Source organism: Halichoeres trimaculatus, unplaced genomic scaffold, assembly GCF_033239565.1.
Source record: "Halichoeres trimaculatus isolate MK-OKI-2021-1 unplaced genomic scaffold, fHalTri1.1 fHalTri1_scaffold_15, whole genome shotgun sequence".
NCBI classification, from domain to species: Eukaryota; Metazoa; Chordata; class Actinopteri; order Labriformes; family Labridae; genus Halichoeres; species Halichoeres trimaculatus.
The window spans coordinates 1340014-1367514 of NW_027437193.1; the positions used below are offsets into that span (position 1 = coordinate 1340014).

The 27501-nt window shown below is 44.9% G+C and overlaps 1 protein-coding gene across 4 annotated transcripts; it reads left to right on the forward strand.

Annotated features, from left to right (window-relative positions):
• Positions 1-9: 9 nt before the first annotated feature.
• Positions 10-27396, forward strand: ranbp9 (RAN binding protein 9). 4 transcript variants are annotated; one of them, XM_074688521.1, is made up of 15 exons: positions 10-593; positions 8066-8177; positions 9823-9875; positions 13459-13626; positions 15953-15975; positions 18777-18961; positions 20653-20765; positions 21131-21239; positions 21366-21538; positions 21632-21785; positions 21904-22025; positions 22174-22325; positions 23501-23612; positions 23729-23869; positions 23904-27396. In XM_074688521.1, exons 1-14 carry the CDS (start codon positions 377-379, stop codon positions 23857-23859), a joined length of 1824 nt encoding a protein of 607 aa, XP_074544622.1. In that variant the 5' UTR covers positions 10-376; the 3' UTR covers positions 23860-23869; positions 23904-27396. The 4 variants fall into 4 exon arrangements, with proteins under 4 accessions (XP_074544622.1, XP_074544621.1, XP_074544623.1 ...); XM_074688520.1 differs by having other exon boundaries at positions 23729-27396; XM_074688522.1 differs by having other exon boundaries at positions 21907-22025; positions 23729-27396.
• The last annotated feature ends 105 nt before the right edge of the window (positions 27397-27501 follow it).

Genomic DNA, 27501 nt, shown 5'->3' on the forward strand with positions numbered 1-27501 from the left:
GCTCTCGACCAATCAGAATTGCGGATCAGGCTCCGACAACAAACAAAAGATCGAGGCTAGCTGAGCTCATTATACTTTGTCGATCCGTCTAGCCTAACAACAGCGACCCTTTCCTCTGCCTTTTAAATACTTTCTCCTGAATCTCCGCGGCACACAGCCCTCTTCTGGTGTCTGTATCTGCGGCTTTGTGTCAGCTAATGTCAACCTGAGCTATTTCTGAGATCGCTTTAGCTGAACGCTAGTGTTAGCCAGGTTAGCTCCTGTGCTAACCAGCTCCAGCTCTGCTAAACCTCCCTTTTACAGCTCGACACTGACGGACACAGGCGACTCTGGCTTGTTACTGACAAGCCAACACAGTAAAACTCGCGTCGAAGCCATGTCTGGTCAGTCGTCAGGCTGTGGGTTTCTGATGTCGGTGGTTGTACACGGAGACTCGGCTCTGAACGAGCAGGAAAAGGAGCTCAACCAGAGGCTTCGACGGCTCTACCCAGCCGTTAATGAAAACGAGACCCCGCTCCCTCGCTCCTGGAGCCCAAAGGACAAGTTTAGCTACATCGGACTCTCCCAGAACAATCTCCGTGTTCACTACAAAGGTATGACACAACAGACACACTCCACTTTGGCACTTTATTACACGGAGCTAACGCCAAGTTGGCTAACTTTAGCCTAGCTTTGACGGTTAGCGGATCAAAGCCAGCTGCTGGTGTTCTGACAGATAGTGCATCCTGTGGAGACGGGGTGCAGAGCAGTTCTACGCATGCGCATTGGCAGTCCTGCTTGTTTTGGCACCACTGGGATCTATTTTTGACAGACGATATAGTCCGTTTAGATCCGTTTCTCTCGCCTTTAAACATTATGACCCTTTGTTTGTGAATATAGACATGTTCCCCTTTTCTGACAGTGTAAATGATGCGAGAAATTATGAGGTCAACGAAACGTAATCCTCTTGAAATTTTGAGTCAGAGCTTTTAAATAGAGAAAATAACGTGCTCAATTCACTGCCATATTACATCTGCACCTGTTTGTGATCAGAAACTTGATGAAGCAACACAAACTGGTTGATTCTGCTATGATCCGTGTTTTCGATGGCAGCAAAACTCACCAGAACACCACTGTGGCTAAAAACAAAGTAAGCTAAGCTAATAGCTTCATCAACAACAAGGCAGAGGACATCTTGCAACCCGACCAGCTGGTGAGGTGCATCCGCAGCCAAAATTGACCTACTAGCTCGTTAGCTCCGCTGCTAAGCAGTCAGCCAGTTTGTCAGCTCTGTGATCCGTCAACATGACGCTTTTCACACGGATCTGCCTCACTGTCGTCTGAAACACAACATATGTCATGTTAGTGAAGAATCAGCCGTAAACTAAGACCTTGTAAGGCTTCCCTGGCTCGATGTGAGTCACATAACCGTTGCCCTAAACGCTAGCCGAAATGGCCAAGGGCTAGTCACTCCTCTTGGTGGTGTTATGCTGCATTTTTAGGATATAAACTAGCGTTGAATACACCAATGCTCACAGTAAATATCAGGCATTTAGCGTAAAAGGCACTGATGGCAGTTAGCATTAGTAGGCCATGTCAGCAGAGGCTCTAAAACCAAGTGTTTGTCTGACATTGTGGTGTAACTGAGCAAAGATATCCAGAGGTTTTATTTCAGAGCAGGCCCACGAGAAAAGCCCAGAGTTCAACACAAAAAAGGTGTAACTGAGCTTCCTGGGTGTGTTCTACTATTCTGGGTCTAACCGGCCCTCCACACACTCTTCCTTGTTATAACCAGAATGTTCCGTCTCTTTTTTACTGACTCACCTGAATCTCCTACAGCAGGTATGCAGATGTTGTGTACGCAGTGTTTGTCATCCATCAGGTGACACAAACTTTCTCTGAAAGTGTCACACATGAAATCACTTTATTTTTAGGCTGGAATATGAGGTCAGCTATAATTAGCCAAAAGAGAAAGAGGTGGTATCATGTTGGTTTGTTGTGTACAAATTGACTTTAAATTAAGATGGGCACAAATTGCTCAAAGAGTGACATCACTGATTGGTGAGTTCAACGGTTCAAAACATATTTTAGAATTTGTCATTTTACACAGAGAAGCTTGATGTTATAGCGTGGCAGCAGTGGAAGAGGCTTCTGGAGAGCTTGGGGGAGGTCTTAAGCCCTGTGTCCATCAAAGGGTCCAGGTTGGTTCACCTCACACATTTTGTGGCGTTTCATTTGACTAAAATCAGGACAGGTCCCAAATCACCGACACGTACCATCCTGCTTTCTGGTTCCCTTCTGTTGGGGTGCCAGACTAAACTGATCCAACCCCAGGAGGCGGAGCTAGAAACACTGCAGTCGGCTGATTGGTCAAAAGAATCAACACTCCTTGCCGTTATGTAGCTAATGCTGCTATCAGCATCTGGCTAACACTCCCCCTACCAAGAGGGGCACGGTACTCTGTGGAAACATCATCAGGATCAGGCTTTACCAAACCAACCCGTACCAAACTGTACTGATCCATTCCAGACCGCTTGGTGGAAACAGGGCGTTTAGAGAGCTGAAATCCAGCATCACAGACGGTGACTCCAGTCTGAGATGAGTAAAGGATTTTGTGATCTGGGAATCATGTGGAGTTGCGGGATACATGAAGTTGTCAAAGTAGACGTGTGTGTACATTAAGTTTATGTAGATATCTGTATCAGGAGGGTACAGTAATCAAAAATACTGATATTATAGTGTTTTCCCTCAGAGCTGAATGAAAAACTAGATACATGCAGGAAACTTCTTACTGTGTGTTCACACCAAAAGAGGCAAAAGCGGCAAGCACGCCCGAGAAAGCAGACAGCGACCAAAGAGGCTAAATATTTTAGCCGCCTTGGCCGTTTGTCACATGACTGACGTCAGAGTAAAATCGCGCTTGTCATTTAAAGGAGCTGCACAGCGACTTCTTCCCAGCAGCAGCTGCTTCCTGTTGTTCAACTTCAGTTTAAAGCATGAACATAATAAAATCACCATCTGATCAGTCACCAGCAGATTGACAGGAAGCAGTTTACAGAGGAGATAATATTGATTTATCCACCACATCAAACTTCACATCAAATCACAACCAAAATAAAACAATAATCTCAATGTTCATAAACCCAAAATCATGAAAAAGTTCCCAACAAACGAAAAAATACAAGCTGTCCTTCTTCTTTTTTCCGTAACACAAAATGCCGTTAGAAACGAAAGATAAATCCTCAAGGAAGAAAAAAGGTTGCACAAAACAGGAAGTGAAAACCAGGTCACCGGCGTCCATTCAGGTCCTGGCGCACAGTCCGGTACAAAGCCATCCACGGAAGGATCCAGAAGGATCCAGCAGAGACTGTTTGGTTATAAAGTAACCTGCCCCCCCGGTGTAAACCTCAGATCGTTGCTGAACAAAGTTAGTCTGGAGCCCTGGTGTCATCTCATTCAGATGAAGCTAGAAATGCTAGCATGCTAGGCTAAGCTACGTCTTTGCCACAGACTACACTTTACGTCGCTATTTTCTGCTGTTACTGCACATTTTTTTAACTCACCAGAACAATCTACCTCCTCTGTAACATGATATTTTTTGTTGTTGGCGGTAGCTAAAAAGGTGGACGTTAAAAAGAACAGGATGAGCCTGAACACAGTTTATGAGCTTTTCTGTTTCCAAGACTGAACTAGGAACCAAAGTTACATGTGTTGTTCTTCAGGGCCCGCTCGGTCGAAGGACATCTCTACTCTGATTGGTTGCCACCGTTTGCCGCTGAACTGCGTCACAGCTAATTACCATAAAGTTGACCGAGGCTCAACTTCTCATCTGCTGACACTTTAGCCGCTCAGGACTCCGGGCTCTCATTGAAAATGAATGAACTTCTGGCGTGCTTGCCTCTTTTGCCTCTTTTGCCTCTTTTGCCGTGAACGCACAGTAAGCAATGAAAACGTCAGTTATGAACAACATATTCTGTCATTTGGATGTTAAAGTATAGTAACCATCACAGCCTTATGGCCTCATGTTACAGGCGTTCAAAGCCAACACTCAGGTCCGAACGCGTCCCCATGACATAAACAAACATCAGTAGAAGTGGGAATATCTTGTCTTCAAACCGTCACTTAATCCAGTGTTTATCAGGGTGCCTGTGACGGCAGTGTCGTCGTGTATGTTTCAGGTTTAGTGATTGCAGAGTGTGTACAGGCCTGTGTTAAAGGTGGACTGTTATCGCAGATTAATCATGGGAAAGAAAGAAGTGACAGCGTGACGTGTTTCAGGTCATAGGACTGGTCTCTCACGTGCTTTGGGAAATGATCTGGTTAGTCAGAGACCCAACTAGGGACGAGAGTTGGAAACTATCACTTGCTATAAACTCTGTGTGCAGCTCATCAGATTCATGATTTATTATAAAACCATGTTAAAGTGCATCGTCTCTGTCCAATAAATAAACTCACATTCAGTCAGGGATGTGGGTTTCAGGATTAAACATTGTATGATCATAAATTAGCAACTGGCATCTATTCAGCCATTTGTCTAAAACTAGGTAGCATTAAAAAATAAAATAAAAATAGTGATTTTTAACTGAGATGATGTGTGTTTGCCTAGCAAACATCAGATTTTTAATGAAGGGATGAATATTCAAAGTCCCGTGGCTCAGTTCTCTTGCCGTCTTTCAACAGGGGGTCTGCGGCCCCTGAGGGGGCGGTGACATTTTTGTCTGATTAGGCCATTTTTTATTTCAAATAATTATCCCTAAAGTTTGATTTTTTCTTCATGTTTTTGTCTCTGAACAAACACCAGTGGACACGCAGAGGCCAAAGATGTTATCAGTCAGAAACAAACTCCCGTCACAGCAGCTGTCTCACACTGACACAGGCTCACTCAGCATCACCGCTCGCTCCTCGACACAGAGGCAGACCGGCCTCTGCAGGTTTCACACCCGCTCCGTCTGCTTCTCCAGAAAAGCTTAACACTGAATGCATGTCAATAAGATATGTTCATACATTCTGCTGAGCCCACATTAGTGTAACACAAGGGTCTTCAACCTGCGGCTCTGGAGCCTCATGGGGCCCTTTGACTCCTCTGCAGCAGCTCCTCGTAGCTTTCAAACAAAAATTACTGAAATAAAGAATTTTTATTTTTCTTACAGAGAGTTTTGATGATTATAAACATTGACACTAAACAAAACATTAAAAACACTTAGAAATAAAATAGATTTTGAATTTTTGTAAATTATTGAAATTTTTGCAAATCTTTGCTAATTTATAAAATTTGAAAATTTTCAGATATTTTTCAAATTTCAACTACTTTGAACATTTTTTTAAATGTCAAAAATGTAAAAATTTTGGAAAAGTTTTGCATTTTTTTTTTATTTTAAATAAATAAAAAATAAAAATTAAATATTTATTTTTAATTAAAAAAATATAAGACATCACTTGTGCAATTTTATAAATTAAAAAAAAATCCTGTTTTAATAATTGTTCCTCAGATTTCAACTATGCGTAGAATTTCATACACTGTATTGTATTTTTGTGAAGATAAAGTAGATTTTGTGGCTCCTGAATGACTTTGATTCAGCTGAGCTGAGGCTAAATGGCTCCTATGAAAGTAAAGGCTGCAGACCCCTGGTGTAACATAATGGGTCCCTGCTCTGTCTCCATCAGTCAAGAGGACCTTGGTCTGAAAACCGATGAAGACCCCTGATCCAGTTAAAAAAATACTTTGAAAACTGTGAAGCAGGTAAAATTAGAAAGTTTTAAATCAACATTTGAAAAGAAATTGTTTTTGATCTCAAAATAAAAACCTCATTAATCACCAGCCTTATAATATAAACACAAATCAATATTTCCATCAGATATTAGTGAATAACTGAGTAAGCTTTAAGCCTGTTATATCTTGATACTGGTCAAAATCAAGGATGGGTACCTTAAACATTTGAAACCAATACAGACCAACGGTACAAATTTTCTGTACTTTTTTGTGTTTATGTGGTAAAAAATATCAATGTGTTGAATAATAAATCACACATTTTTTCAATTTAACATATTTATTCTTCAGTATATAACCTTATGATGCTGTGTTCACATCATGGAAAATCTCCAACTCTTCCACTCCCTCACAGTCACAAGGATGCATTTAGGTACTTGGACATTGTACCTTTTGATTTTACTTGTATGAAATGACTGAAGTTGATATTTATTTAGACTGTGAATCATTTAATGTACCAGCAGGTTCATTTATTCATTTCATATTCATCTTAAAGCTCTTTAAAACTTGGGAATCCAAGACAACAACATTAATTGTTTGTTCATTCATTAAGTAACTGTTGACCAATACAAACAGGCGAAACTTTTGCCCTGTGTGGATCCTCTGACGGGGAATTTTCTGGATCCCTGACGTTGTGGATTGTGGGAGGAGGTGTGAATGTTGGGAGCTATGGATGAGCGTTTCAGAGCAAACACTATCAGACTGTCACATTTTGGGCCTCGTTTTTTTTTCCTCCTGAACTTGTTGACAATAGAGACATCTTTGTTTATCAGCACCCCCCCTCCCCCATGTAATTTGGAAGCTTTTTATGTTGTTATGGAAGTTATTCACTATTTAACAACTTTGAAATGCAACCAGACGCTGGTACAAAAAGGAAAAAACACTTGATTCTTGATTGAGGAGTTTGTGAATATTTTCAGATGAAATGTCGAACCTAGAAAGTACGTCACAGATTTATTAACTGACAAAAGAAGCAGAGAACCTGAAAGGTGTATTTATCCAGAAACCGTTTTATTGCCGCAGTAAACACGAAATGAAGAAGACATGTTGATTTTTTGTATTTCTTATTAATCAGCTTATTTTCCAGATTGAAAGTTTCACGAAAACTTAAATCAATCCAGATCACGTCAGAGACCTGGTGACAGAAAAACTTCCTCCAGTAGATCAACCATTTCAGAAACACGGGACTGAAACTTTTATTATGGAAGTACAGATAATCGTTTTGGGTTTTTATCCTCGCTTTGTCGTAGAATTGACCCGTTCTGTTTTTATCAACTGATCCCAAATTTATCTTGGTCTCTCTTCGTTATCCTCTGAGCAAACAGCGACAGTTTCTCTGTGGATAAACTTCATGTTTGGTCGTATTTTAGGAGAGATGGATGAACACAAAGAGGTTGACGGCAGATAAAAACATGATCTGTGAGTTATACAAAAGACAAAAGTCTCTGTTTTTACCTCCTCAGGTCTGGACTTCAGTTGTTAGTGTCAATAACTGAATTATAATGAGCTCTAATGTCTGTCGCTCTGCTTCAGTGACAGTTTGTGGTGTCAGTGACTTTCACTGTATTTTTATCCTTTATCATCAGTTTGACTTTTAACTGAGAAAGACTGATCAGTTTTTTATCATGGCCCTGTGTGTAACCAATCAGATGGTACGGTGGGCGGGACAACACATGGATAGAGAGGCGTGGCTGAATCAGAGACAAACTGTTTCTTATCAGCTGATGGGTTAAAAAAGGCGGATGCCGATATGCTTCAAAATTCTGATTACATCACCACCATTAATGCAAAAGGCAGGGGCACTAAGCAGAGATCGAACAGATTGTGATGTTTTGTTTGTTTACGAAGAAGCACCAGTTTATTGATCCGTTTGTTTTTGTCACCTGTAATTTAGACGTCGTATTTTTAAGTGTCTTTCTCTACTTTTACTCTGAAGGAAGTCTTTTCCTGCTTCATGTTTGCATTCCTTGGTACCTAACGTCTGGAGTAAATCCTGCTTTCTTTTGGAGATTTCCCTGAAAAAATATTGGAAGTAGCGCTCGTTTTCCTCCCGGCTGTTTTCCTTTTCCTTTACGTATATTTAGGTTGTGACGGTGCAGAAGCCCCTCAGCTCCTCATCTCCAAACTCAGAGACACGATTTGGTCGGAGCAGTTTGTGTTTCTCTAACAGCAGCAGGAAAACCTGTTTGATCACGCCGACAATGATCAGTTTGATTTGATCCACTCGTCTGCTCACAGAGACTCTGGAGCTGAGTGAACCGTGTGGTTTGTAAAGTCCTGACCTTGTTGCTCACATGTGTGTCTCACTCTCACCTGCAGGTCATGGAAAAACCCCCAAAGATGCGGCCTCCGTACGGGCCACCCACCCTATCCCAGCAGCCTGTGGGGTCTACTACTTTGAGGTGAAGATCATCAGCAAAGGCCGCGATGGGTAAGGACGCAGGACGCAGGACGAAGTTCAAAAATGAGTCCTGTTACAGCTGAGTTCATGAAAAGATAACTCTCGTTAAACTCATCAAATCCAACAGTCAGAGCTTCAGTGATTGATGAGTTTCACCCTGACGGGGTCACTGAGGAGGTTCAGGGTGGTTAATCCTCAAACTCAACTATCATAACTAATAAGCTTCTTACCGCCAGGATTAATCAACGTTTTGCAAACTTCGTTTGGTAACCGGGGAGGCCCAACAGTTTAATCTGGATTAATCTGGAGCTCTGTGTTACGCTGGTTCAGGGGAGGCCGGGGTGTGACATGACAAAGACTCATTTTCCCAAGCAGCCGAGCAGCCCAGCAGCGAGGGTTTGGATCAGTCCTGAATCAGTGTTTTCAGTGTTTCCTGCCTCCACACCGATCCTCTCCTGGTTCACTTTTTCTTCATCAGCCTCCAAAAACCTCAAACAATTTTTCATAATAATTTGTTTTTTAACAATGAGACAGAAGAGGTGAAATCAGCCATGATGGAGCAGAGACGTACCGGACCAGGATCTGGTGGAATTGAACCATTAAAGTGTAACAACCAAAGTATTTTTTTAACATGAAAAATGTGAATTTCCAACAACGCAGGATTGAACTGGACCAAACTTCTGACTGAGAAGTAAAGTAACCTGAGAAATCAAACCAAAGTACGGATAAGTCCTGTTTCCACCAAGTGGTCCGGTTTGGATCAGTACAGTTTGGTACGGGCTGGATCAGTAAAACCTGATTCTGTTAACGTTTCTTCAGCCAACTGTGCCCCCTCATGGTCAGCTGGATGCTGATAACTGTGTCAGATACATAATAGTTTGACGCCATAGTAGTCTGACACAGTGTACCCCGCTACTAAAACCAACAAAGAAGAAAAATGCAACAAAGAGCAACGATGAAGACATCCAGAAATTCGTCTTCTCTGTGATCAGCATGTGTCTCTCTGTTACAAAGAACAATCAAGCTTTGTTTCAGAGAAGACTGTGAGCCACTGTCACACAGGAAGTGACCGTTCTTTCCACCAATCAGCAGACTGCAGTGTTTCTAGCTCCACCTTCTGGGGTTGGATCGGTTTAGTCTGCCCACCAACAGAAGGGAACCAGAAAGTGGGACGGTACAGGTCGGTGATTTGGGGACCTGTCCAGGTTTTAGTCAGAGACAAACCGAACTGAACCACTTGGTAGAAACAGCTTAGTTTCCTCCCAAACCAGATCAAATTCAGCGGCCATCGCCGTTTTTCATCGTCATTTTCCTGTTCACATCCCCTCTACTCATCTGACTTCACAGACTGACCTCTACTTCCTTCCTGAGCGTAAACGTTACACCCAGGTGAAACCCAAACAGGGCTTAACTTTAGCTTCAATGTAACTTTCAACGCTAAGTTTGACGTATGGTTCATCCCGGTGGATGGCGAGCTGCTGCACTCGTTAACACGTGAAGAGCACAGACACAGGTTAACGGGAGATTTTGTAGCTTTCATAGCCGCTCAAATCGAAACCACTGACCGGTCCAGTCTGTAAGGATCTCTGAGATGTTCATGACACCTCACAGCCTCATGTTGTTTTTTGAACACCTGTCCTGATAACCTCTCACCTGTCTGTCTGTCTGTCTGCAGGTACATGGGCATCGGCCTCTCAGCTCAGGGTGTAAACATGAACAGACTCCCTGGTAAGACGACACTTTGTGTGCCTTTGGGTGTGGTGTGAGGAGCTTGTCTGTCAGTGTATGTGTGTGTGTGTGTGTGTGTGTGTGTGTGTTCTCTGTCAGCTGTGTGTTATATATCTATCTGTTTGACTCTATAGGTGTTAGTTTGACTGTGGACTGACAGGTTGGCCTTTGGTTCTCTGGTTAAAGGTGTGTCCAGGAAAAAGGGCTCAACGCTTTACTGTTGAGAGCACAAACCAAAGAGTATCCTGTGACATCTCAGTAGCTGAAGCTCTGTACGCTCTGCAGAAACTCTCTGTACGCTCTGCAGAAACTCTCTGTAAGCTCTGCAGGAACTTAACAATTCTTACAGCTCATACTCAAGTTATGAAAAGGTGCAGAGCGACAGAAAATGAGCTAGAAATTTTTCAGAGTGTACCCTGCCATAAAAAGCATGCTGACATGTTTCCCTCATATCGCCCCCTGATGGAGAACATGAATGGAACATGTTCATTGGTCAGGAGCAGAGTTTGCTGATGTTTACGCAGCACGTAACACCCCAGGAAACTGACCACTGATCATCTAGGATCAGAGACACCTGAGGGACAGGTGAGCCGTGAGTTCATCAGTCTGTGAGGATGGAAGGAGGAGGTCTGAGCTCACTGAGGGACTGTGGTGTGCACAGGGGGGAGGGAAAGGGTGAAGGCAGGGGGTAGAGTCCAGCCCTTGTGGCACAAAAGTTAAAACACAGAAATGCAAGCTTGAGTGCCCATTCAGGGGCCAAAACACACTAAAGCGCCCTCCTGAGGGCGAAACAAGTGACAAGGTGCTCACTTTAGATCAGAAACAGCAGACTCAAGTGCCCTCCTCAGGGCTATATATGCAGTAAAGTGGCCTCTTGGGAGCTAAAACATGCTAAAGTGTCTTCTTGAAGCCAAAACACAGGTTGAAGTGCCCTTTTGGGAGCTAAAACGCACGCTAAAGAGTGCTCTGTTAGAAGCCCAACACATGCTAGTGGCCTCTTGTATCTAAAACACACACTAAAGTGCTCTGTTTAAAGCCAAAAACATGCTAAAGCACACTCTTGTAACTAAAACGCACGCTAAGGTGCACTCCTTGATGCTAAAATGCACTAATTAAGATCTCTGTCAGGAGCCAAAAACATGCTAAAGCACCCTCTTGTACCTAAACGACACGCTAAAGGGCTCTGTTAGAAGCCAGAAACTCGTTAAAGTGGCCTCTTGTAGCTATAACACATGCTAAAGTGCCTTCTTGAAGCCAAAAACATGCTAAGGTGCCCTTTTGGGAGCTAGACACAGGCTAAAGGGCTCTGTCAGAAGCCAAAAACATCATTGGACCTAACCTCTGTTGGGAGCCAAACACACGCTAAAGTGCACTCCTTGATGCTAAAATGACTGCTAAAGATCTCTGTAGGCCAAAACATGCTATTAAGCCAAAAACATGCTATTAAAGTGGTCTCTTGTAGCTAAAACGCATGCTAAAGTGCTCTATTAAAAGCCAAAACACAGGTTAAAGACCTCTTTTGGGAGCTAAATCTCTGTTAGAAGCTGGAAACATGCTAAAGTGGCCTCTTGTAGCTAAAACAAACACTAAAGGGCTTTGTTAAAAGCCAAAAAAATGCTAAAGCACCCTCTTGTAGCTAAAACCACACTAAGGTGCTCTGTTGGGAGCAAAAAACACACTAAAGTGCACTCCATGATGCTTAAATGAACACTAAAGATCTCTGTTAGAAGCCAGAAACATGCCAAAGTGGCCTCTTGTACCTAAAACACAGGCTAAAGTGCTCTGTTAGGAGCCAAACAAACGCTAAAGAGCACTCCATGGAGCTAAAACGCATGCTAAAGGGCTCTGTTTAAAGCCAGAACCATGCAAAAGTGGCCTCTTGTTGCTAAAGTGCACTTTTTGGAGCTAAAACAAAGGCTAAAGATCTTTGTTACAAGCCAATAACATGCTAAAGCACCCTCTTGTAGCTAAAACAAACGCTCAAGTGCTCTGTTGGGTGCCAAACACACGCTAAAGTGCACTCCTTAAAGCTTAAATGAACGCTACAGATCTCTGTTAGAAGCCAGAAATGTGCTTAAGTGGCCACTTGTAGCGAAAACACAGGCTAAGGTGCTCTGTTGGGAGCCAAAATACTGGTTAAAGATCCCTTTTGGGAGCTAAAAGCACACTAAAAATCTCTGTTAGAAGCCAAAAACATGCTTAAGTGCTCTGTTGGGAGTCAAACACATGCTAAAGTGCAATCCATGATGCTAAAACGCATGCTAAAAGGCCCTGTTAGAAGCCAGAACATGCTAAAGTTGCCTCTTATAGCTAAAACGCAGGCTAAAGCACACTCCTAAGTGCCAAAACACTAACAAAAGATCTGTTGGAAGCCAAAACACACGCTAAAGCACCGTCTTGTAGCCAAAACGCGTGCTAAAGTGCTCTGTTGGGAGCTAAACACATGCTAAAGTGCACTCCTTTGATGCTAAAATGCACGCTAAAGGGGGCTGTAAGAAGCCAGAAGCATGCTAAAGTGGCCTCTTTTAGCTAAAACTTGCCAAAGTGCCCTGTTTGGGAGCCAATACACTGCTAAGTGATGAGAAATCACTCAAAGAAACAGTTTGTAGTTTTTATTTATCTTAATAAAATCAGATGCTGCCCTCTTTATAAAAAACTTGATCATGAGAGAGCTTAAAGGTCGTTTTTACGATGCTGCGCCTTTAAAATTGATGCTTCCTGTCTGATCATGTGATCAAAACTAGCCTCTCAGTCTTTCTGGCCCTTTAAAGTCAATCAACCATCATATTTTGATCTTTACTTCAGTCAGAACGTGATCTATCTCCAAACTCACTCAGGATCTGGATCAGGGGCTGAAATCTGCAGCATTTCACTTCCTGAACTCTTTTTTTTTGGCCCCTGACGTGATCTGACACCATCTGCTGCTCCGTGTCAGGGGGAGCTCTGGGGTTATCAGGTCAAACAGGAGTCCCCCTCAGCGCTCTGGAGCTCCTGGGCGGGTCCGGGTTTCAGCCTCTCTACGTAGAGATAAGAGGAGGCCCCGAGCAGAGTCTGCAGAGACCCAGCTGATGGGTGGTCGCTAATGAAAATGAACTGATGGAGAGGAAGTGATGCCAAACTGCTCTCTGCGAGTGATGAATGTGGCAGCGGCACGATGAAACTCTGCAGCTCAGCACTAACGCTCAGGATGCTGGCCGCCGCCGCTCAGGTTCTGACTGTAAAACAACCCCGAGGCCGTGTGTGCTGCCGCAGAGCCTGCTTCCTCCTCCTCCTGATCTGCAGACACATGAAAGTGCTCAGTGTGGATTTAACACGCAGACAACCAGGAGCTTTAAACACCCAGAGTCTGAGGACGACTGTCTGAAACTGTGAGGTGTCTGATCTCAAAAGTGTTTCTCCACTCCAGAGAAACATCATGATTCTTCCAGAAAACTAGATTTCCTTCTTTTTCCAGGTCCCCATCCTAAAGAAGCAGCAGTGAAAGGGTTAAAGGGATAAAAATGGTTCAGAGGAGGTGATTTTTGCCTCTCAGGGCTTCCGTATCAGCTGTTGTTCGCTCATGTTTCCCGCTTCTCTCCCTCAGGTTGGGACAAGCACTCGTACGGTTACCACGGAGACGACGGCCACTCTTTCTGCTCATCCGGCACCGGGCAACCGTACGGACCCACGTTTACAACGGGCGACGTGATTGGCTGCTGCGTCAACCTCATCAACAACACCTGCTTCTACACCAAGAACGGCCACAGCTTAGGTAAGGAGTCCCAACGCCGGCGCCGAGTCATGGTCGCCGTTAAACCTCAGCGGTCAGTCGTTTCATCAGGAAGCGTGTGATGGGGACTGGTTTTGTCAGGGGCAGCCATTGAAGCAGTTTGGAGCCAGATTCTGTGCAGTAGAGACTGTGAGGGATTCTGGGAGAATCTGAGTGGAGCTGGGTGACAAAAATAATAATTATTTTTTTCTTTCGAGAGTCTAATCACTTCCTGACTCTACCTCCTGACATATTTTACAATCCCCGAAAAAAATACACGAGAACGGCAACTGTCAATCATCGTTAAATGTTACGTCAAACCTTGTGTTTAACATCATATGACTAATGAAAACAAAACTTTTCAGAAAAACGAGGACTTGAATACAAGACAGCCAAATGATATCTTCAAATCACCACAACAATCAGACGTGAGAAACATTTCTACCAGGTGTATTAATTTTTTAAACTTTGACGACAGCCCATCTGGAATGACTGGAAAGCCTGATTTTTTAACCTTTACCGCAGCCAGCCACCAGGGGCCACCTGCTTTAAAATCAGACATGACTCTGAAGTGGAGGTCACTGCATGGACCCATATTATGATGTCAGCGTTTCCACTGAAAACACCATCTTGGTGTCTACAAAAAATCCACTCTAGAGGCTGTTTCCAAAAGTCAGCGTTTAAGTTTGGCTAAATAGTCAGGTTGCGTAGGTCAGTATGTAGGATGGAGACAGAGATTTGTAAAACTCTACATTTTTGGAAACCTTATAACGTAACAAATCAGAAAACCAATGTTGTTTTTCTGAGATTGTTATGGTAGCCGTCTTGGATCTTTAAATATGGCCTCTTTCAAAAACGAATTTCTCCATATCTTGTCTCCTATATGACCTAAATTCATGGTTTCAATGGTTAAATCTACATTTTTGGGGGCAAGGAATCCAATGGAGTTGACCTTCCTTCTAATTGAGGCATGTATGGTTGTGTATTCTGCATCTTTACATGATAATATGATATTTTATGGTCATTTGGATATGTATGTCATCCAAACAATGTAATATTTCACTAACACCCTTTATCACATCTTACAAAAGACAACTCTTAAAAGACAACCTGCCCGTTCATCAACTTTGAGGGTCCCTTAAAGCTATGGTCTACGATTTGGAAGCTTTGTACATCTTAATAACACCGTTTATAGGGCTGTTATGGTCCTATGGTCCAATTTACACAATATAAAGACCAAAAAGAACGAAAAAAATCCGCTCAGTATATCCGCTGAAAAGCTGCATACTAGTTGACCAATGCGCAGTTCGGATTGGTACATGAGTCCATCCAATCCCCTGTCTCCCTCGCTTCGCACCATCATGCCCATGGTCCCACCTCGTCCTTCCCCACTACCCCTCTCACGTCAGCTAGCTGCTCAGCTACTGAAGCGTCATGGAGCCAGAGAAGACTGAAACCAGGAAGCTGTTACTGTTACCCTCCACAGGGAAGAAAACGAAAAAGTTTCAAGGAAAAGGCTGAAGCAAGGAAGAATTATGAGCGATACAGGTGCCGACAGAGACTGAATATTGGAGAACCCATACATGTCTTATTTACAGTGTAGTCCGCTCCATTGAATTCCTTGCCCCCAAAATGTAGATTCAACCATTGAAATCATGAATTAAGGTCATCTAGGAGGTAAGCTATAGAGAAAATTGTTTTGAAAGAAGTCATTTTTAAAGCTCCAAGATGGCTGCTTTAACGACCTCGGAAAAAACAGCAACATTGGTTTTCTGATTTGTTACATTTTAAGGTTTCCGAAAATGTATAGTTTTACAAATCTTCATCTTCATCCTACAAACTCATCTGGCTGAACTTAGTGGCCCTGACTAAAAGCGCCGTTTCCGCATAAACGAAAGGCAAAAATGCAAGAATACTCTTGCGTTTCATGCTAAAACCGCCTAAGAAGGTTTTAGGATTAAGAAAGTTTTAAAATGCAAAATGTGTGTAGAGCCAAACAGTTTTGTGACCGTGAAGGAAGTTTCATGTTGCCTCGTCCTGTTTTTAGGACGTTGGGTGTCGGGCTCAGGGATGTGTCATGATTTTCTAAACATCCTAAATTGTGGTAAAAAACAGAGCACGGCGGTACAATGTCAAAAACGCACGGCTTGTGCTGTGTCACAGAAACACGGAGGGATCATTGACCAATCACTGAACAGATCCCAGTCAGCCTGAGACGTCAAGCTGCTGTTGTTCATCATGAATCAGACTTTAATATTTCAGATTCCTGCAGAAAGATGACTGTAGCCAGATTAGCCTCCATGCTAACTCTTCTTCTCTTCTCCTGCAGGTATCGCCTTCACAGACCTACCAGTGAGTACATTTCCTATTTTTTCACATTACATTGAACATTTCCATCCGGGGTTGGGGTTGACGGGCTGAACATGTTCATGAGGGTTTACGGCCGCCCTCAGGTGGTGAAAAGCTTTCACAGGTTTCTGCTCTTGTTGCTCATGGTGAAGCTGAACTCCTCTCTGCTCTCAGGCTTCACTCTGTGTGTGAGTGTGTGTGAGCGCCTCCCACACCAAACGATCATTAATTCAAATGAGATTCATGCATCTATTAGCGGCAGCGAGACGTGAGGGCCTCCTTGTTCTGCGTCTTGTCTTTCCTCTGGGCGGCGGCTGAGAAAGTGGGCCGGCTGAGAGCAGAGAATAAGAGTCTTAGCCACAACAATCATCCATTGAGCAGGAAAACAGGCCTGGCTAGCAGCCACACATTCATGTTCCTCCAGCGCCGTGCAGCCCAGTGCGTCACCTCCACACAGCTGACCTTCGTGGTTACTGGACCATAACAAACAGAGCGGCTGGAGAAGAGAGGCGCTCAAACCCTCAGAGCGTGTGGAGCGTGGAGGGACTGTGGTCTTCCTCTCACGTTATCAGAGTTTGTTTGGGTGAAACTCCACGCGGTTATTTAAAGACTCCTCTCTGACGGCGCCCACAGACACCTTCACTCTGCTCTGCGTGCTTCAGTGAGGCTGTCAGGACGTCCGTCACCGCCCCCTCTGATCCAATCACATCACTGATCTGATTGTCAGGGTGGAGGAACAATGCGCCCATACAGGCCTCCTCATCCTCATCTTTCTGAGTGGATGTCATCAGGGACTTAATGAAAAGCAAGAGGCGCTCTGCTCAGGAAGAAGCTGACATGTCGTAACCCCGGGGCGCAGGCCTGCCACGTGTCGGCGACTCAAACAAAACGCAGAGTGATCATCTGGATGAAGACTCTGTTTCCCATGAGCGCCTTTGCACCATCAGACATCACAGTAAAGACTCTCGTCTGTAGTTTGGTGTCCTCCACCATGACGGGCGCTAACAGCAGGATCACCACACCTGGTCAGGTCTTTATGGGATGAATCCCTGGGAAAAGTTTGACGATGTTGAAAGAAACAGCAAAGTTAGATTTAGGAGAGTTTTTGTTTTTACCTCCACCACGTAGCTTCTGTTTTTGAGAGAGTTTGTCTGTGAACAACATAACTCAAAAAGTAACAAACCGATGTTGATGAAATTTTCAGGAAATGTTTAAAATGGGATAAGGAAGAAGTGATTAAATTTTGGAGTTGATCTGGATCACCGTCTGGATCCAGGACTTTTTTAAAAGCTTCTTTATCATTGTGAGATAGGGCCGTTTTCACCACATGTGTATATAACTCTGGTCGGATTGCTTTGCAAAACAACACAAGACAAGGTCAACATAATTTCTGACAGATGATAAAGTACGATCCAGATCCTGACAATATTCTGGATACTAAGATCCAGAATATGAAATATGAACTGGGTCATCATCATTTCCAACACTGTCAGGAAACAAATTATTGAACAAACCAGCGACTAAAACCAAACAATAGCAGACAGTCTGCTGAAAGGGAGTATAACATTAAAGTCGTACGGATTGGTGACAATCACTCTCGCCCTCATTTATCAATCTTGTGTGGGACTTGGTGCAGATCTGGGTGTAAAACTGATCCTACTGCAACACTTGTGTTATTTATGAAACCTGCGTATCAGGGATAGGGATAGACTGATAATCGGCTGGGCCAATTATCGGGGCCGATATTTGGCATTTTGGGGCATATCGGCATCGGCCTTTATTTTTAATCTGATGACCGATATGAAACCAATTCAGAACTGTGTTTTTTCGGCTCTGATTCAGCTGCACCGCTGTCTGCAGTCTCTATGTTTTTATATGTTTTGTTTTTTATATGTTTAAATATGTTTTTCTGCCTCTTAAAAATGAAAACACATGTTTTAAACTGCAGACATTCAGGAGCTGCTTGTTGATGCTTCTCTGCACATGATTTCTCCCTGTCTGCACTACGGAAGCCCTAGATGGTCAAAACATTTAAAATCAGTCATGTTAAACCAAACAGAAAATTAATTGACTGTATAACATGCCTGTAAAAAGCAGCACAAACTCTATTCTGTCCAGATTTTATTGCAGTTACATTGACATTTTGGAAAACTTTATTTACTTTAAAAACTTTTGCTTTTTTTTTTAAGTTTTCATTGAAGTTTATAAAACATGCTGCTGAGCCTGGGAGCTGTTCAACAAACATATTGGCCTTGTGGAATTTCCCCTGTGGGACTAATAAAGGTTTATCTTATCTTACAGGCTTGAAGGCAGTAAATGCAGTTCAGTGTTGGAGTTTGTGTTATTAAAAACTTTAACACCAATATTTTTACTTTTCCTACAATTGAATATCACCTTCAAATATCGGTTATCAGCCTCCTTGCCTACTAATAATCGGCATAAAAAAATCCATATCGGTCTATCTCTAATCAGGGCCAAACATGGCGTACATCTGATCAGCTGTTGATAAATGTGGCGGCTGAAAATAATCCTAATTTACGTAACACACCCCTAAATATTCAGGTTTAGCTGGCCGAACCCACTGAATTTGTGACATGGAGGGACGCATTACAGGAAAAAGGTTCCTGAACTCATCTTTGTGACTGTGAGGGAGAGGAAGAGTCGGAGATTTTCCACGCTGGACATGAACACAGCATTGCAAGTTTACATGTTGAGAAATAAATATGTTAAAGTGAGAAACTCAGAGCAGAGCTGTAGTCCGCTGTGATTGGTCCGTCCTCCTAACCCCTCTCTGATCTCTGCAGCCCAACCTGTACCCCACCGTGGGCCTTCAGACTCCGGGGGAGGTGGTGGACGCCAACTTCGGCCAGCATCCCTTCGTGTTTGACATCGAGGACTACATGCGCGAGTGGAGGACGAAGATCCAGGCGCAGATCGACCGCTTCCCCATCGGAGAGCGCGAGGGCGAGTGGCAGTCCATGATCCAGAAGTAAGTCTGTGATTTCCTCCTCCTGAGGGGAGCGTGGAGAGCTGCAGGAACCCGCTGCTGACACGGCGAGGGTCGGGGAGCAGACTGAGCAGGAGGATCCAGAGCTGTGGGACTGGGTCTCTCTCCACGCCCTGATGGGATTAGCTCTCTGTTGCTATGATTACTTGTCCTGAATGGATTTAATCTCCTTTTGATGCGGATTGGGGTTGAGGGTGGAGCGGCCTGGCTGCCCGGGCTGTAAACAGGAAGTTTCTGAGCTCACGTCAGATTGATGGACAGGATGAATTATCGCCTTTTTACAGGCGGCGGTGACATGACGGTCTGAGGGAGAGGAAGCCTCTGATCCCAGATCTCTGCAGACTGGGTCAGAGGAGGCGCCAGTGCTGGGGGGTCAGGGTTAGACCTCTGAAAGGAAAACTCTGTGTCTTAGCTTCATCCTTTGCTCGTCATAAATATGAGACACGTCCATCTGACAGAAAACATCTCATTTCATTCCCCAGCTGATGAAGTTTATCAGAGAGAAGATAGATCTGAGTTTTTCTCTGCTGAAAATGATTTCTGTGATTAATTTAGTAGTGATGGTGGACACTGGAGCCTAACTGTCTGACAGAAAAAGGACAGAAGAGCAGAAGAAAGAGAAACAGGAGACAGATAGAGCACAAGCTAAAGGCTAAAATACAAGCTAAAGGCTATAACACGAGCTAAAGGGTAAAACATGAGCTAAAACTTGCTTAAGGCTAAAAAAAAAAGCTAAAGGCTATAACACGAGCTAAAGGCTAAAACACAGGCTAAAGCACAAGGTAAAGGCTAAAACATGAGCTTAAGGCTAGAGCACAAGCTAGAGGCTAAAGCAGGAGCTTAAAGCTTAAACAAAAGCTAAAGGCTAACACACAAGCTAAAAGCTGAAACTAAAAAACAGGCTAAAGGCTAAACCACAAGCTAATGGCAAACACACAGGCAAAAGGCTAAAAAACAGGCTATGGGCTAAAACATGAGCTAAAGGTTAAAGCACAAGCTTAAGGCTAAAGCACAAGCTAATGGCTTAAAAAAACAGGCTATGGGCCAAAACATGAACTAAAGGCTAAAACACAAGCTAAAGGCTAAATTATGAACAAAAGGCTAAAACAGGAGCTAGAGGCTTAAACACAATCTAAAGGCTAATACAGGAGCTAAATGATAAAACATGAGCTGTAGACTACGGCATTGGCTAAAGGCTAAAATGCTGGCCAAGGGCTTAAACAAGGGCTAATGATGAAAACACTGGCTCAAGGTGAAAACATAAGCTTCAGGCTAAAATACAAGGGAGAGGCTTAAATTAGAGCTGAAGGCTAAAACACGAGCCACAGGCTAACAAATGGGCTAAAGTCTGAAACAGGCTAAAATATTGAACAAACATGAGTTAAGGTTGGAAAAAAAAGTTAAAACCTCAAACATGACCAAAGGCTAACAAAAACAAACTTTATGCTAAAATATGAGCTAAACGCTAATGGACAGGCTAAAGGCTAAATCACTAAAGTTACATGTTAGTTACAGACACGTCTCAGAGCACCGGGCTGTGAGTAGAGAGAAATGTAGACCGCTTGTTGTCAGGTTTCAGAGCGTAGCTCAGATTTAGTCAAAGACGTTTTTAGTCCAGATACAACACAAACACAAACCCTCAGTGTGTTTCTCTCTGTCTGCTGTCTCCTCAGGATGGTGGCGTCCTACCTGGTGCATCACAGCTACTGCGCCACGGCCGAGGCCTTCGCCAAATCCACGGACCAGGCCGTGCACGAGGAGCTGGCCTCCATCAAAAACCGACAGAGTGAGTCCGTCTGTGCTGGCAGGTTTTTAGAGGCTCCAAGTCAGGAAGACAGCGTCAGACACTGAGAGGTGGATGGAGGAACGTCTCCTGGTTAAAGGGACAGTCTGCTGGTTTTAAGCTCCGCCCCTAAAGCTGAGGAGATACCGTCCAGATTTAGTCCTGGAAGATAAATTTAGCTCAGCACAGGCTGAAGATCCCCATGCTAACAGGCTAACTGCAGCTAACTGCTGCACAGCTTGTCTTACTGCCCCCTGCTGGTCTGGAGTCATAAACGCAGATTTTCTTCACTGTGTTTTTGGCGTTTTGGGGTGAAACGTTGTTGTGTTAACGGCGCCTTCACCACAGTTTCTGTCGTGTCCTCGCAGAGATCCAGAAGCTGGTGTTGTCGGGTAGAATGGGCGAGGCCATCGAGACCACCCAGCAGCTCTACCCCAACCTCCTGGAGAGGAACCCAGACCTGCTCTTCATGCTCAAGTAAGACCCCGACCAGCCTCCTCTGCTCTTCTCTTTAAAACCCTCTGCAGTGCTCGTCCAAACGTCTCTCAAACCGCGCTCTCCTCCTCCTCCTCCTCCTCCTCCTCTTCTTCTCCTCCTCCTCAGGGTGAGACAGTTCATCGAGATGGTGAACGGGACGGACAGCGAGGTCCGGTGTCTGGGAGGTCGCAGCCCAAAGTCTCAGGACAGCTACCCCGGCTCCCCCCGGCCCTTCAGCAGCCCCAGCCACAAAGCCAGCAGCTCCCAGCCCTACCTGCCAGGTACGCCCCACCTCCCAGGTACACCCCAGCCGGGGTCCAGCCGGGCCCACGTCCAAACCAGACCAGGACACTCAGTGATGGACCGTGTGTGTGTCCCCTCTGTGTCCTCAGGGTTCGACAGTAACTGCTGTAACGGCGTGACGTCCAATAAGAGCCACAGCTCCTCCCCTCACAGTCACAAGCCCTGCCCCCCCAGCTCCGGCTCCACCCTCCCGGCGTCCGACATCAGCCTCAACGGGAGCCGCAGCCAACAGAACATAACCAGGTAACCCGGCCCGGACTGAAGGGGCCAGATCCCGAGTCCTGTTCTGGGCTTTAGACCAATCAGAGTCATGTGACGGTTTGAGACGTGTCCGTTTGTCTCCTCCTGGTGTTTGTCTCAGCAGCGACGTGGACATGGAGGTCGACCACTTCACCAACGGCGTGACAGAATCCTCCTCCAACGGTTTCCTCAACGGCAGCTCCAAACACGCCACCGAGCCTGACGACTGTGACGCAGACATGGGTGGGTACCGTGTGGCGCTCTGTCGTGGCGCTCAGTCCGTCCTCCTCTCTGATTGAAGCTTCACTTCCTGTTTCTCCCTCCTAAACCTGTGCTCTCACCCTCATGCTCTCTGACGCCCTGCTCGCCAACCCGGCCCGCCAACCCGCAGAGGTGGAGTCGGCCCAGTCCAAGAGGCAGCTGTGCGGCGGCAGCCAGGCCGCCATCGAGAGGATGATCCACTTCGGCAGGGAGCTCCAGAGCATGAGCGAACACCTGCGCCGCGAGTGTGGCAAGAACTCAGCCAACAAGAAGATGCTGAAGGTGAGACGGCGAGGTCCAGATGGCGGTGTGATGGAGACAGCTGATCAGGGCATGACGGCGAGGGTTACAGCTTTTAAAAATTAAAAAAAAAAACCCACAAATTTAATTTACGAGATTTAGCTTTATCAAGAATAAACCAAAAAGTTACAAGAAAAAACTGGAAAAAAAATAACTTTAAAAAAGGAAAAAATTATTGACACAAAATCGGAAAATTACGAGAAAAGTCATAAATTAACAAGAATAAAAAGTTGTAAATTTACAAGAAAAAAGTTGTATTTTTGAGAATAAAGTCACAAATAAAAAAAAATCAAGTCATAAATTAAAATAAAGTAAAGTAATAATTTAACAAAAACAAAGTTATAAATTAAAAAAAAAATAAAGTCATAAATTAACAAAAATAAAGTCATAAATATTTTGGAGTAAAGTCAAAAATTAAGTAGGATAAAAAGTGGTAAATTTACAAGAAAAAAAAGTCATAAATGAAAAGAAAAAAGTCTGAAATTTATGAGGGAAAAGAAGCCATTAATTTACAAGAATAAAATAATAAATTTATGAGAATAAAGTCATAAATTAACGAGGATAAAAGATGTTAGTTTTCCAAAATGAAGTCATAAATTTTTAGGAGTAAACTCGTTATCTTAGTCTGTAGCTAAAGGCTGTTAGATCCCAGAAATGTTTTCTGAAAAACCATAAAATCACGTGTGTAAAATGATTTCACTGACCTTTAACCTCTCCTGTGTGAAATCATTTCATATTTCTGTTTCATATTTTATCTGCGTTGTAGTTTTCAGACGTTTCAGTTGAACAGGAGCCGCTCTGCAGAGAGGAAATAAAGTTCCTCAGCGCTGAGGGTGGTTCATTTAGAAAAACAGGTCTGTAGCTCTCAGTCGACCTCGCTGTGACGGCAGAGACGTGTGGATAGTTACTGATCAGGCAGAGACCGATCTGTGAAAATCTTTCCAACTAAGCTCCAGTTTCTGAGCGATCAGGGTCTCACAGGATGCCCCTCTCCTCTGCTGTTAGCCTGTAGCTACTTCCTTTTTAACGTGTCCCTGAAACGTCAAGGCCTCAGACTGAGCTCAGGGTCACCAGGCAGCTACAGGAAAAAACCTCAGTGTGGGGTCTGGGTCTAAGACCCTGTTTCTGATCAGGGTCTGCTGTGGTCCCTCCTGCAGGACGCCTTCAGTCTGCTGGCCTACTCAGACCCCTGGAACAGCCCGGTCGGCTACCAGCTGGACGCCATCCAGAGGGAGCCGGTCTGCTCCACCCTCAACAGTGCAATACTAGGTGGGTCCCTGTGTGTGTGTGTGTGTGTGTGTGTGTGTGTGAGGAAGCTCCGTGTCAGAGGTCTCTGGTGTGACCCGGGTCCAGTCCTGACCCCCCTCCCCTCTTTCTCCTTTCAGAGACTCACAACCTGCCCAAGCAGCCCCCCCTGGCTCAGGCCGTGGGCCAGGCCGCCCAGTGCCTCGCCATCATGGCCCGGACTGGCAGCGGCTCCTGCGCCTTCGCCTCTGTGGACGATTACCTGCACTAGCCCTGTGCGAACACACACACACACACACACACACACACACACGCACACACACACACACACACACACACACAGACCTGTCCAGACCCTGCTCCCTGCGCCTCCTCCATCAGTGTAGTGTCATCAGCCGAGGAGCTGCTCCTCTGCACGGTAACCACCCGCAGGAACCTAACCGCTCACTCGCTTCCTGTTCCGCTTTTACCAACGTCTCCAACGCCACCAGGACCAGGAGCCGGTTCTGGACAGGTCTTTGGATCCACCACACACACACACATTTTAAACACACACACACACACACACACACCTTGGCCCAGCTCCTCCCTCTCCATCTTTAGTAGAAAACACGCCTCCACCTTGGCTCTGCCTCGCTAAAGCCCCGCCTCCAGGGCGCCATTCTGACTGACAGAGCAGGGGGCGCCATCCAGGAGTCGCTGACATGAAAACACTCAGAGAGCCGGACTCATGTGGACCAGAAACCCAGCCTCCCTAAAGACCGGGGTCTACAGACTGACTAGAGAACGCCCTGGTCTCAAAGAAACTGCAACCATAAGAAAAACCAACAGACGAGCGACCGCCACGAGCGACCGCTACGAGCGACCGCCACGAGCGACCGCCACGAGCGACCGCCACGAGCGACCGCCACGAGCGACCGCCACGAGCGACCGCCACGAGCGACCGCCACGAGCGACCGCCACGAGCGACCGCCACGAGCGACCGCCACGTGAGCCTGGTTTACACACACGTTACACACATTCACGGCTAACGCTGAGAACAGGATCTGAAGTCCACCGAGGCTTTGCCGAGTGCTCTGAGAGGCTCCGTTACAAACCCCCCCCCTCCTGTGACCCTGCACCGACCCCCCCCCCCGACCCCTGACCCCGCCCTCCACTCACTTCAGGACTTTGGCGAGGATTTGTGTGACGCATGTGGACTCGGGACTTGGAAGAAGCCAGAGCGGATCCAGAGTCTGGACTCAAAGTTTCCTGTTTTTAATCTTTGTTTCTGTTTGCGGCGGCGGGCGGGGGAGGGTGGGGGGGGCGGGATGGCGGGCGGGGGAGGGGCGGTCACCTGGCTCTTGTTTTGTTTTTAGTTTTTGCGGGTTTCACGGCATGGTGCGGACGATGATTCTTATTATTATTATTATTATTATTATTCTAATTATCATTCTATTAATTATTGTTACTGCATTCACAGGATGTTTGTCGAGCGCCAGAGACCCAGAAGCTCCACCCACTTATTAATAAAGGTCCCGATTCCACCGCCTCCCAGTGACGAGCGTGTGTACATGTTAACCTTTATATATGAATTTAACAGAATGGACTTTATGGATAGAGTCAGATATTTAGTTATCAAATGAAAAGAAATCATTGAAAAAAAAAACGACAGCAGTCCTTTAACGCTTTGTACCGACTCCAGACGCCTGCTGGTTCCTCCCGGTCTGTTCCTGTCTCGTTGACTTCAGGGTTCCTGTGCAGGTCCCCCCAGACCTGCTCCTAAAGCTCCTGTGAGGAACTTTCTGTTTGTGTTGAGTTTGGCGCCCCCTGTGGTCATATGATCTCCTCAGAGGCCTCATCCTGAAAACAGTAGTGTGACACCTTTAAAGGAGCGCTAACGCTAACGTTGACCCGCCTTTCCTTCCTGAAGTCCCAGTTTTCTGGACCCTGTGCAGGAACCCTGCAATGACCTCTGACCCCATCGTTCTGTTTCCCCACCAAAAAAAAAAAGGTGCACAACAGGTTTGATGCAAATGTTGTTGGTCTTTATTTTCTTATGGATGTTTATGCTGATCCCGCTCACACCGAGAACTCAGGAGCCAAAAATGCCCCGCCTCCTCGGTTCAGGATACGCAGGTCCAGCCAGGCCTCGATCGCAGGCGGCGGCTCGGATCTTCTCTTTTATCACAGCAGCGACGAGTCGAGCTCAGAAAACAAGCAACAGTCAGAACTGAAGCTGAAAACCAGCACAGACCCCAGACCCCCAGAACCCCTTTTACATAGTGGTTTTCATTTAATCCAGATCTACAGACTGGATCCAGATTGTTCTATCCGATCCTCTTTAGAACCATCCGTCTCCATCTTGGTGGACGGGTCAGTGCGTCGTCTGCGTTTGTTGCCACGATTAACAAAATAAGGTTGAAAAATTGATTTTGAGGTTTTCCTAAAAATTCTTCAAAACTCTGATTTTCACAGAATTCTTACAAAGTGCAAAATCATTAAAAAATGAAAGAGCTTAATTGGAGATTTTGGATCTTTAATTTGGATTTCTTAATTTTTCAGATTTAAAAAAAAAATTGAAAACTGACAAAAAACAACCTCAGAGTTTTGAAAAACCTTGATTTTGGAAAAATGTGAAATTTTTGAGTAGTTTTCCAAAATTCTCATTTCAGAATCACTAATGATTCCTGAGAATCAGTGAAATTTTAAGGTGAAAAATTGACTTTTAGTATTTGAGAATGTTTACTGAAGACTGGACACGGTCATTAAACCGCAACATATGGCTCTGAGGTGGCATGTGACGGCCTCTGGTGGACACTTGAGGTACTGCAGCTTTTTTTTTCCCATTTTCAACACCTGTGGCTGCTCACTAGGCAAAGCAAAGTGTCTCGTTTACTTCAACAAACCATTCAGAAACCAAAGGTGTCGCCCCCTGCTGGCTTTCATAAGAACAGATTTATCGACGCTGGTTTATCGGTGAGGTTTTGGGAGCTGTACATGGGGCGCCTGAGCCAAACCAGCGTCCCGGTCGTGGTTAAACAAACGTCTGGCTTTCAGCTTCAGTTTTCTTCTCCTCGGGGTCGGAGCGACGCCTGTTGCTTGTTTGTTTCCCGCTCGGCTGAAGCGCTGCTCCCTGGTAGCACACGGCTGTCTGGTTATTCTTCTCGAAGCTGCTATCAAACAGCATTCAGGTATTAAACGCCTTCACCTGTTTCAACCCACCCATCACCCCTCGGAGGCGACGCCCTCTGCTCGCCACGTTACTGTTTTGTTACAAAAGTCTGACCTTTTTTTTCTTAGTGCTCAAACTATAAAAAAAGAGGAACCAGGTCTGGGACTGTGGACAGCACTGACGCTGCTACACTAACAGGAAAAGAACCAAAAACTCTGCAGCGGTGCGTTCGAAGGCTTTCGCCACATCCACCTTCTCCCGTAGTTTCTCCCCGGGGTCCGGAGGCGACTCTTCTCCTCACGGTGGAACCGAGCTTTTCTGTACCTTGGTTTGTTTTTCTGTTTGTTTTTTTTTTCTTAATTTGGATCGCAAGCAGTCACGGCATCGTTTAGAAAACTTCTTAGACAAAGTGTCTGTCGTCTCTTTCTGAGTAAGGTCTGAAACCTATGCATGCCATAGTAAAGTGGTGGTAAGATCAAGTTCGATGTCTCTTATTTGATTCTTTCTGTTCCTCCTTCTTTTATAGCCAGTTCACGGTGTATAAGGAAGATGTCAACCAGTAAGTTGTCCACTGCTGACTGTGTGTCCATTTGGAGAAAAAAAAAGTGCAATTTGTGTGAGGGTGAAAAGATTTATATTAAAAATGATAAATGATGACGGTTCTTGTCTGGATGCTGAGTGACGTTTGGATCAGAGTCTGAGACCACCAAGTTTAATTTATTACTCATTAAACACGAGTTACTGAGGTTATTTTCCCTC